General features: G+C 39.2%; 1 protein-coding gene across 1 annotated transcript in view; it reads left to right on the forward strand.

Annotated features, from left to right (window-relative positions):
* Window positions 1-12,543, forward strand: part of LOC124594218 — a 75,781-nt gene that overhangs the window by 52,739 nt on the left and 10,499 nt on the right. Inside the window, exons 4-5 of the mRNA XM_047132578.1 lie at window positions 7,083-7,186; window positions 8,197-8,380. Coding sequence (XP_046988534.1) covers window positions 7,083-7,186; window positions 8,197-8,380 — 288 coding nt within the window. The remainder of the gene's footprint in view (window positions 1-7,082; window positions 7,187-8,196; window positions 8,381-12,543) is intronic.

Here is a 12,543-nt window from a genome sequence, read left to right on the forward strand (position 1 = left end):
CTGCATTGTTTACAGCTCGAAGTGGAAGAAAGCGACATTCGAAATCTGTGGGATTATTTTTAAAGCAGAGTTTTCGCATATAAATTTGGTTGGCGTTCAATAAATAAGGAACTCATCTTGCGCTAAGCTTTCACATAGTTAATTTTCTCTGATATGGCTGTTGTACCAGTTATTTCACACACCATTAATCGCTGATCGTTCAGTGCTACAATTTTCTCGATGTGCTCTTGTTACAGTACTGGGAAGTCTTAACGTGAATGTAATTATCTTTTTATTGTGTGATGAAAATGAAGAAGCGGGCTCATAAACGGTTGCAAACTTTGAATCGATTGTCCTTCCCAATAAACCACCCAAAATTGTGACGAAATGGAATTCCAGTTTATCCGTCTGAAGAAAGCACCACACAAAATGATTGCTTTGAAAAACCATACAAACAAAGCTGTTTCGCAGACTGCAATGAAATTTAAGTTATAGTACAACAGGTTCCAAAAATACGTTGCATCCACACCGTCTTTGTGCCTGGCTGAGAACTCTTCATCTTGGTCTCGTAAGGCGGAAACGAACTATCTCTTAAGTAAATGAGTAGGGAAAGAAAAAAACACGCAGGGGTAACACGTACACTTTTGTTTTATTGCTGTTTCTTTACGCTAACAATTCAAGATGTAGACCGGCTGAATTAACACAGAATGAACAGCGACGCGTTATAGGACACACACACACACACACACACACACACACACACACACACACTGATGCAAGAAAGTGGTACAACCACATGCTACTCCTGCCTAAACATAGTTTCATTAACTTTGGCCGTAAGAGTATTGGGGCATAGAAATCAAAGAATTAAAACACTTTTCATATTTTCATTAATTTATACTTTATAGGATAATATGTTAAGATAACTCGTCACATAGTATTCATGACACAAAATTATGTACCAGCAATATTCGTGAAATTCATACATGTAGCCATTTACTTAAGAGATGGGAATGTTAGCTTCTATACACTAATGGACTTTGGTGTCACCTACCCATTCGTATTCGGAAGTAACTGGGACGTACACAAATACAGTATCAGAAGGAATGATTAACATTATCCTCTACAGGAAGAAAGGAAGGGAGATTTTAATGTCCATTTTTGGAGGAGGAAGAAGTTGGAACCCGGTCATGCCCTTTCGAAGGAACCATCCCATTATTCGCCTTAACTGATTTTTGAGAACTTAAGGGAAACCTAAATGTGGATAGTCAGATGGGGCTTCCGTCTTCCGGAGTCTTACCATTGTACATCCTCGTTCGATCTCTGTCGCCAGAAATTGCTTGCGACAGGAGATAGATCTGCGGAAGCGCTGTTCTGAAGGCAAAAGGTGTGAAAAACGAATAATGAAGAATAACAATGCTGATCCATAAGAGTCACTTCAAATTTACTTGCAGCTGCTGCAATGACCCGTATTTCGCTTTTATTTTCCCCTTTTAACATTTGGGTTCTCATCTTGAAGAAAAGTCTAGGAAAATAAAGTTTTGGTTCTGCTCGAAACTTAACGGTGAATGGATACGCAAAAGCACGATGGAGCGAGAGTTTCTTGTCCAATTTTATGCAAATAAAAGGCGAAAATATTTTCTGTGGTGTGTGTAGATCACTTGAGTGACCCAGGGAGTGTAGGAAATGAGACACTGAGCTGATAGCTGTTCACACTGGTTGGGACCAAATAAAGGCGATTTTTCTTTATCGTTAGCACAGGTAATATAACGCCTCATCTGCTTCTTCTTTTTTCGTTTCTGTTAGCTGATACTTTCTCACTTTTCTCTGCTTTATTTCAAAATAGCATCTGCAAGGACATGCAGAATGCGTAACAATTTTGTCGATGATACGTTTGCCCCTTCAAACAATTGTAAATTACACTCCGGTTACAAAAGCGAAGACACTGAAGTACGTTCTTATTTTTCGGGGAAAGTTTTGATATCGAGTAATATCTTAATGCGATCAATGAATGGAGTTCCATGGATGTCTGACAATTTATGTAGCCCCTGCGGTTGATTTTCAACAAATTTACTGTTCCAGGTTCCAAATATACAAATAAATATGAAAACACAGCATATCCATACAGTCACTGATGTCATATCTGGACTTCTGCTATCCTTGTGGAAAGTATCTTGCCTTCATCCTGACAGATTCTTAAAACGCTCCCACAGTTTTATAGCTGCTAATTTCCTGGCACCAACCCGAATCCACACTTCGGATATATTATGGTTTTTCTTCTATGTCGAATCTTTTCACCTTCGGCTAAACATCAATTTCATTTTCTTGTAGTGGTCGACGATCTGTTACTTTTGTTTACGCTCATATTTACACAACACTATCACCTCTATCAAAAAGTAAGGAAAACATAAAAGATTCTCAGCATAGCCAAGGATGACGTTGATATCCATGAAATAATGTTTTTTTGTGTATCAATATATTAAGTCAGGAACCTACTTCATTTGCATAATAGTTGTGTCTATAAAAAACTATTTTTAAGTACTAGAGTCGCGTGAACATCGTTCAAATGGAGATACATGAATACTGCAGCTGCTAAAAATTTTCATTCTATATAAATAATGCCTCATGGGTCCACAGTCTTCAGTTTTCTTTAACATATTTGCGATTGATATGTTCCATAGTTTTACCACAGATATTAAAACATATAAATATATCGACGACCTACGCATTTATAATTAGTGACGACTTAGATGGAGGGTAAAGAAGAGTGGATAGAACATGAATGTATTTTAGTAACTAGCTAAGAGGGAACAGTACGGTCATATCACCGATAACCGTCCTTCTGTATTTACACAAGACACAGATGACATGAAGCACAACAGTTCCCTACATCTTACTAAGCTGGGCTCCACATACTGGCCACATAGTAAGTAGATGCGAGGAAATGGTCAGTGTTATACATGTCTGGACATGGTATCGAGAGTTGATTCAGTTAGATTATTCACACCTGTGTCCGTTGAAGACTGTCTATTAGAAAGACCAAATAAGTTCCAACATAAAGCTATTAGAATTTGCATTGGAGCCATAGCATCAGACCAACTAATGCACTTACCGTTGAAGCAAACGAACGCACACTGTATCTGAGAAGAAAATATCATAGCCATAAATTTCTTATCAAACGTGCACAACGTTCTCGGACAAACTGATTGAAGACTTGTATGACTTTACTGTTAGGTGTACAATGGAAAGATTTTGGATTAATAAGAAAATGCCCCCCCTGTTGCATCTACATAAGTGGATGCTATGAACCATGTGAAAAACTTATATTCTGAATAAAACTTCTTCGTTATGAATACCACAACAAAAATTCAGCCTTAGAACCAGACGTGTCATTGTGCTCAGCACTAACAAATACTTTCGTCGTATATGAACTTGTATCTGGTTTTCTTAATGCGACCATTATCTATATAGATGAATGCAAAAATGAAGATGGCGCAAGCAGTGCATATTGTGACATTACAAGGAAATACGGCAGAAATTTTGAAACAGCAAAGGACAACACAATCGTGACAGCCGAGCTAACCGCAGCCGTGGTAGCTCTTCCTTGTATTCGGTATACTACCGAATATTATTGTACCAATTTCCAAATCATACCTTGGTCGTATAGAAATAACAACGTCGGAAAAATGTGTCACCCCATAGCACACAGAATAGTAGACTTGAAATGTATTGGATCGAAGATCATTGTAGGATAAACGGAAAAGAAATAGCAATTGGTCTGGCGAAGCAGGTACCAGCAAACAATTCCCATAAAAAAGACGACGACTAACAAGAAATAAATGGAGTAAAAAAATGGACACAGTGCTCCATATCAAGAGGCCAGTATATTACCAATAATACCAAGTAATCCTTGGGACACGGAGAGCAGTTATGGCAAAAAGTTTTGATCCACACACCATGACTGAGTTTCTATCATGAACGCTTCCGATAGCATCTACACCGTACTCATGCTGTTCACTCACCGTTTTGCGAATTTGGAACCATGAAGGATGCGAACTTCTTGTTCTTTGGATACAAGCTACGACAACAATCTGCAGCATTGATTCGGCGTCTGATGGCGTTAAGATGTCCTCTACCAATATGCGAGGCTGTGATGAAAAGGCCGGCCGTAGTGGCCGTGCGGTTCTAGGCGCTACAGTCTCGAGCCGAGCGACCGCTACGGTCGCAGGTTCGAATCCTGCCTCGGGCATGGATGTGTGTGATGTCCTTAGGTTAGTTAGGTTTAATTGGTTCTAAGTTCTAGGCGACTGATGACCTCAGAAGTTAAGTCGCATAGTTCTCAGAGCCATTCGAACCCTTTTTTTTTTTTTTTTTTTTTTTTTTTTTTTTTTTTTTTTGTGATGAAACGTGGATGCCTCTCATTTTCTTACGTGAAAACTCTTACAGTTTTTAAATGAAACAAACGTTATTAACATTCTACATCTCTATTGTTAGGTCTAAATATTTGCAGCCCTCTGCCGCTAGAGGGCCCCGAATTATAGCGTGTAACATGGCGGTGTGTAGCGTAACTATGTTGGCGCGTGAGAAACGCTGTGCTGTATCCGAGTTACGAATTCGGAGCTGTGTCATATCAGCAAAAACCCGACGCCTTGGGTTCACTGTCATCGATCATTCTCAACACATGGCCTTACCGATTTTCATCTGTTTCGAAAACTTAAGGACCGCCTTCGAGGACTTCTCGTTGGAAGAATGTGTGTCGTCGCCAGGGTGCCTATGTTGAGAAATAAATATGTAAAAATCGAGAATAAAGATGTAGAACGTCAATAATGTTTTATCTCAAAAGCTGCAAGAGTTTTCACAAATAAATTCGAGGCATTACTTTTCACCACGCCCACATATGTGCCGACACTCCTAGCGACAAGTGGGTTTGGGGTATACAGGGAACTCTTTCTCTTCGTGTGTGCAGAAAAATTAAATATTTAATCTAGGTACGTGTAATCAGTTGAATCGCCATTAAAGAGCGATTAAAGATACTTGTAAATTTGAATTGGCATGTTAGTTTACAACAGTTAATACAGATTACATTAACTCACTCTTCCAGGACCAGCATATATTATTTGATTTGTTTCAGTGGCTATAGATCGAGCTCCAACAACTATAAACTTCACCCTACTTAATCGAAATAAAACATAAGAACGTACTTTTGAAATATATGAAGTAAATAACAAGTAAATAATACTTCTTTACACATCTTCCAGGGCGCTTCAAGTAATATGTCTTTGCTTTTAAGAACCAATGTTATGCACATAATCATTAGTCTATTTTTACGCTTCTGTCCCCAGCCGAATTACGTTTTGATTAAGAAATTTTGAATTACCTAAGAGGTGAACCTAGACACTTCCTTCTGCACTTTTCAGAGTCTGAGCTAGTGTTCCATCTTTGTTAATACTTATACCTCCGTTCAGTTTATATTATTCTGATCATAGTAACAACTACCAACCACATTTCGAAATTTTTTAATACATCCGTACTATGGATGTAACCATAAAGGAAGCTGTCTTTCTGAAACGTTTCCTACGCTTGTATTCCGTCATTATTTTCTTAAAGTCTCTCCAAACGTTATTCTTTTAAAATTTTCCAAGAGTAAGTAGCTAACTGAAGTACAGGAAGAGAAAATAAATTTTATGGGTTTGGTGACTGGATACTACTAATTAGCTTTTCAAATGGAACATCGGTGATATACCATGTTCTTTGCAGCCTTCCTAGTTCCCTTATTAGTTGTGTTATCTTCGTGATGATGCTATTTGAAAAACTAATTCTGCGAATATTTGCTTGTCGCTTACATCGAAGTAGTCTTAGAGTGCGAAGTAAAAGCGCTGCTAGCTTCATACGTTGAAAGCTCGCGAGGACAATCCCTGCCACAGGTAAAGTGGTGATCGACCATCACTTAACTCAAGGTCTCGTGTAGCTGGAAACGAGAAAATGACTGCTTTGTTATTATGACGGGCGAGTAAAGAGTTCGTGTAGGTATATAAGCAGGAGCAGGACGGACAGAGGTCATACTTTGTCGTTCACTTCCAGAGGCAGCACAGCTCGTCACCACTCACCACACACCATGAAGTGCATCGCTGTGAGTGTTCTCATCTACTTAAGTTATCTGTAACCATCACATTTGTTTATGGGCGAAACACCTGACATTCCACCATGTCCTTGCTCAGTCATGTCTCTTTAGGATTTGATAACTATATGCTTTGATTTTGTCGTCGATGGGACAGTTAACAGTAATCTTCCTCTTTGTTGTAAATCTGTAACCGTTCGACCCATTCTGATATATTTTCACTGCAGCAGCAAACTATATGTCCTTTATCATTCTGTCTTTCCTAACGAGTGTAGCGAATGGTTTTAGTTAATCAGTTTTCAATAAATTTACTTATAAATCGCGAAAAGTGTGGACTTAGTAGGCATTCACTGTTACATTACTAGAGAGCTGCAAAAAATATTCCATGAAGAGAGATTACAAAAGTTACGACTGACGTCTTACAATATCTAACTGATACTCTAGTACTTATTACTAGATGTGCGTCCTTCGATAGATTATCAGGAGTAGAATACCGAGATCCTCCCTGGGGAGTTTAAGGGGAAAGTATTTAGTCGTCGAAAAACTTCTGTCTATACCCAACAAAGCTTTAGTACTAATTGTAATCACAATATGTAGCGTGCTAAATTGTAGAAGAATTCGATGTAGGTCCAGTCTCATTTGAGACAGAAATTGCTCAAACACTGAAACTGAAACACTAAGATAATTTAAGTGTTCTTAAGCTATTATAATGAATCATAAATTACCTACTAAAGCAGTCTGTACTGTGCTTTTAGCTTGGGGATTAACTGTGTTTGTATACCAGATTTTGTATTTTTTGAGTGAGTACAGTATTTGGCTTAAGTAAATTTGTCTCTTTGTAAACAGCCTTCAGTTAGCCGCTAAAGAAAAAAAAGAATTAATTTAAGATGGGCGCTGATGGTGCAGTCGTCCTCTGCGAGACCCTGCAGCATGCCTTCCTACTCTGGTAGAGCCCACTGTACTAGAGACGGCCCTTGTGTTTCAGCTGTGCCTGGTCGTCGCCGTGTCCTACGTGCTGGCCGACACCAAACCCATCGAGGTGATCTCCCGCGAGGAGGTCCACGATGCCGCCGGGCAGTATTCGCTCACGTGAGTTCCGTGTCTCTTCCCTGCCCTGTAGTGTTGCGTAGCAACGTTCTAGCACTACGCAATTATGACCAGAGATACACGCTGCACCGCTCAAAGTTTGTACGGCTGTGTCTGGAAAAAAAAAAAAAAAAAAAAAAAAAAAAAAAAAAAAACCAACACAGAATGATTTTCATTTATTGAACGGCTTTGAACGCTGTGAGTTTTCTCCATATACTTAAGTGCAAGGAAACGATTAGTGACTGCGGCAGAAATACAGCTGATTTCATATTTTCCATTATCATTAGGACAGAGCTCCTTGTCCAAGAATGGTGTGTACTTCACACGCATAACATATATAGTTAGTTTGGTACTTGAGTAGCGTTATTACGAACGTAGCTTTCATGAAGAACAACGCTCAGGTATGTAGCATAAATGAAACCAGATTTATATGTAGCAAAATATTACACGGACACGTTCTGGAAGTTCCTAATCCTCGGAATATCGAGGTACATATTAGTCACAGCTGTAATCCCTAGTTCAGAAGGGTACTTCCCGGCAAGTTCATGGTTAACTCGTTCGATCAGCCATATTTTTTCATTAACCTAATCAACCAGGAATGTTCACTACATTGCGATAATATAATAGAATGTCAATAATAATAACAATAATGATAATAATAACAAACTACACGCTCCGATTTTTCAACTGTCAAGAGGAGGTGGGCAGAGAATTAGCTTACTGTCGTTTTCCTTAACTCTTTTTTCGAAATGTTCTTATTCAACAAAAGTATTTCCTCTGAAATTCAACCATCGGAAGCATGCCAAGTCTGCCTAATCACGCATGCACTCCGTTAGTAGCTCTTGTGAACCAAACTTGCAAGTATACGACTCTGATTATTACGCAGTAGGACCCCTTACTAAAAGCTTGTCGTTACCGCGATAGTAGTCACAAAGTACGATATCCTAGGATATGTGTAGTTGTTCATCCCTCCAACAGTAAAAAGTCGATTAATGTGGGCTGTGGGTCCGCAGGTACCAGACGGCCAACGGCATCACGGTGGTGGAGCACGGCGAGCTGAAGCCCACCCCTGACGGCAAGGACCACGTGCTGATCAAGAGCGGCCAGTACCAGTACACCAGCCCCGAGGGCAAGCCCGTCGACATCAAGTACAAGGCCGACGAGTTCGGCTTCGTCGCCACCGGAGACGCCATTCCAGTCGCACCCGTCGCCTAAACACCGTCACTTCACCTATAACTGTACAAACTCATTAGCCCAGTCAATAAATTAATTTCGCCTTCAACATTATGCTTTAAACATTTCAGTTCTTTCCTGCAGTTATCTCCTGGGTCGCATGCAAACTCACTAATGTTACTACAGGTATAAGAGCGTCTATCATCGGAACGACAATTTTCCTCAACAGGCGCCATTCTAAATTCATAATTACTTAGTCTAAAATCCATCTAAAAGAACACGAGTGAATAAAACTTGAAGTAGGCCAGGTAATGGATTCTTTCGCTCTCAATAGTGTTACATACACAGGCCAAAACGGATGCACTCTTAATACACGTAGACACGCTGTAATACCATCTCCATCTCAGCAATGTACTGCAGTATTACTCAAGCAATGAACAGAAGGACTCTGGACAAATAATGATCCAATCTTGCGTAAACCACAGTACTGTACGATAGAGAATTTGGTCGATAAGCAGGTATATAACACATATTTTCAGCTCTAGATCATGAACGAAGACTAGTATTTAACTTTCTGTTGACAACTCAATAGCGAGACAGGGAGCACCAGTTCATTAGGAGAAGAACGAGAGGGGAAATTTTGATTGAGACGTTGTAATAAGCTGAAGAAAATGTAACTCATGGATCGGAATTCGAACCTCCTCGTCTTTAGCGCAAGTCCATTGTCTTAACAGCTGCCTTATCACATTAATTTTTATGTTGATTTTTGAGCTGGTGTGCACCTCGCTGAAACGTGATGTCGTCTCAGGAAACACGTTAGTCCCCTGTAGGGCTACAAAAAATCTGCAAGCAATGACTGTCACAGTTACTTGCTGATGACTCGTCAACTGAGATCATTCATTTCACACATTCTTAGTGTCATCGCCATTCTACACATTACTTCAAAATGGTTCCAATGGCTCTGAGCACTATGGGACTTAACATCTGAGGTCATCAGTCCCCTACTAGAACTTAGAACTACTTAAACCTAACTAACCTAAGGACGCCACACACATCCATGCCCGCGGCAGGATTCGAACTTGCGACCGTAGCGGTCGCGCGGTTCCAGACTGCAGCGTCTAGAACCGCTCGGCCACACCGGCCGGCCTACACATTACTTCCTCGACAACTTAATTTAATAGATTTGTGCAGTTTGTTCAATGCCCAGTGAGACAGCTAGCTCGAACAGTTGGTACCCTAAGTCATTGTTTGTGGATCTGTGAGAGACACCACAATCGTAGACGAAGCATTGTTTCCTATGATCTAGTGTAAACGAAGACACTTGTGTTTATCTTTCGAACCATTGAGTAACTTTGCAAGTTATAGGGCGTTTCATAGAGGTCACAAACAGACAAGGAAAAATTTAAGTGGTTATTGTAGCAGAGGCACATTTTTTAGGTTACAGTCAAGTTACAAACAGACATTCTCCAAAGAAACGAGAACAGGAAAGTGAAACATCTACTTTCTATGCAGTAAAGTTAGTTTGATTCGCCAGCATATTACTAAGATTAAAAAAAAGGTAGATGATATTATTGTATGTTTTAAAGGTTTGTACAACACTGAGTGGGCGGATGTTCTGTTTCTGACTGTACACTCTTACCAACAGGAATAGAGTAGTTGAATAGAGGTGCTCGTAGGCTAGCATCAGTTTTACATACAGCCAATATAGGATATGGAGGAGTCACACATATGAAAAAGTTAAGGCCAAAGTGAAAAATATTTGAGAAAATAGCAGTTTGCTTATATATTAGAACCATAATATTATTGTTAATCCTTAATGAAGCATAATTGCCTTACAATTGCAATGGTTTGCCGATACGCACTAAGAAAATTTAAGGGATTTACGAGAAATCTATTTTCATTACTGAGATACCTGTCAACGAAAAACGCACAGTTAATTCTTCTCGAAATTTCGTGGTACATTTCTGAAAAAATCGAACAGGAAAATCAGCTTGTAACAGTACTGAGATGTTACAATCTACTCTGTTGCGTATACTTTCCAACTCGTTTACAGCAAGATGGTAGAGTAATAATTGATAATGTTATGGTAGAAAATGTACAGGTTGAAACAATCAAAATTTACATAGTAGTTAGTACAACATCTAACTTCCATTGACAACTAGTGAAAACGAATGATGTTGCACTTTACAGCCCTGACAAATGTTCATGGGAAATAAAGACGTCTGTTAATAGTATCACAACACAAAGACATAACACAAAGACATAAACGGAAAATCCATTGTATCTCCTACTAGATTTGAGACAATATGTGAAAGTAGCTATCCTAAAAAACTGTTCAGAGATTCCATGAAAAACAAGCTTACAAAAGATAACCAAACGAATTAAACCATATTATACACTTAAAAGGAAAATTTTCGCAATTTATAGAAAAATAAAGTTCCTTATTACTTGAATTTACAAAAAAAGGCGATATGTTAGGAGAGTTTTTAAATATTACAAAAATTAGGACAACATCATAGCAATTAATGATACTGATAATGGAAATAAAACAATGTGGTATACTGTAAAACGAGACCAGGAAAATTAGTTAATAGACAAGATAATATCTAGTATCATGACTGATCTGAATTGTCATATTGTGAATAGTGATTCGAAAAATTGTAAATATAATTTGTAACATGTTCAAACAACCTATGTGAATGCAGGAGCGTGACGTCTTCGACAACAGCCGATATTTCGACAGGTGCACACCCCGTCATATTCAAGACACCAATGCAAAGAGAAAGAACTGTGTTAAGAAAATTTAAAACTTCGTATGTGGAGATACACAGACGAAGAACCATAATACGACATAATCAGAAAGACAACACACATACACATAACTAGTGCCATGATACAACCAAAGACGACCAGTGTCAGACGTATTCGAAGAGGTTTGGGAATTGCAGCTGGCCGTAGTAAACTTCACTGGACACCTGACAGTCATCTTTAGATGAGCCATCGAAGATCAAGATAACAAGATGAATTTAAACAAAAACCTCCGTATCTATTTACGATGTCACCTGCTAATTGGGGGCCTGTGTGGCCGTGCGGTTCTAGGCGCTTCATTCTGGAACCGCGAGACCGCTACGGTCGCAGGTTCGAATCCTGCCTCGGGCATGGATGTGTGTGATGTCCTTAGGTTAGTTAGGTTTAAGTAGTTCTAAGTTCTAGGGGACTGATGACCTCAGCTGTTAAGTCCCATAGTGCTCAGAGCCGCCCGCATCCCGTGGTCGTGCGGTATGGTTCTCGCTTCCCAAGCCCGGGTTCCCGGGTTCGATTCCCGGCAGGGTCAGGGATTTTCTCTGCCTCGTGATGGCTGGGTGTTGTGTGATGTCCTTAGGTTAGTTAGGTTTAAGTAATTCTAAGTTCTAGGGGACTGGTGACCATAGATGTTAAGTACCATAGTGCTCAGAGCCATATGAACCATTTGAACCATTTTGCTCAGAGCCATTTGAACCATTTTGAACCTGCTAATTTAATTTCATCTGCTGGCTTAATAATAGTATTCCAATGTTTTTAGACTATAGAGCACAGCAATCAGTCGTCTTTTTTTGCAGGTTTTATGTGGCAAATCCAGATTTCGGTTAGTGCCTAACCACTATAAATGCTAAAAAATACAAGAAGTACATGGTCAGGCGATAACATAAAAAGTTACAACTCGTTGCATAACCTATAAGGCTTATACATTAGATTACATACCACTATTTTGTAGTCTCAATGCATGTAAGTTCCCCGTTGTTCGGGCTTCAGTCACAGTTCTTTGAATACTACTGTATAACGAAGGTAGGCTGTATGGTGCCCTCTATATGAACTACATAATATATAGCACTCAAAGGAAAGCAGTTATGGTCTCTAGTAGAAAACTTCAAGTTTGCGTGGGAATTACGTATAATAAAACATAAGTAAAATTATTTATATTGCTCTCCGCATATAGCATCAGATGGATAAAACCTTTTTTTTTAAAATGTATTTACAAGACACAAGGAGGCACATGCTATATGGTGCAACTATTAGAATTGGATTGATTTAAATGTTTGTATATTTTGTAATATTTTTCTCTGTATTTAAATATCGGGACGGGTATGTTGTTCCTCTTCTTTACTGGATAGCTCATAGATGCCGCTAAATGTCAGCGAGATGGGTAT

Source organism: Schistocerca americana, chromosome 2 (genome assembly GCF_021461395.2).
Source record: "Schistocerca americana isolate TAMUIC-IGC-003095 chromosome 2, iqSchAmer2.1, whole genome shotgun sequence".
Classification (NCBI taxonomy): domain Eukaryota; kingdom Metazoa; phylum Arthropoda; class Insecta; order Orthoptera; family Acrididae; genus Schistocerca; species Schistocerca americana.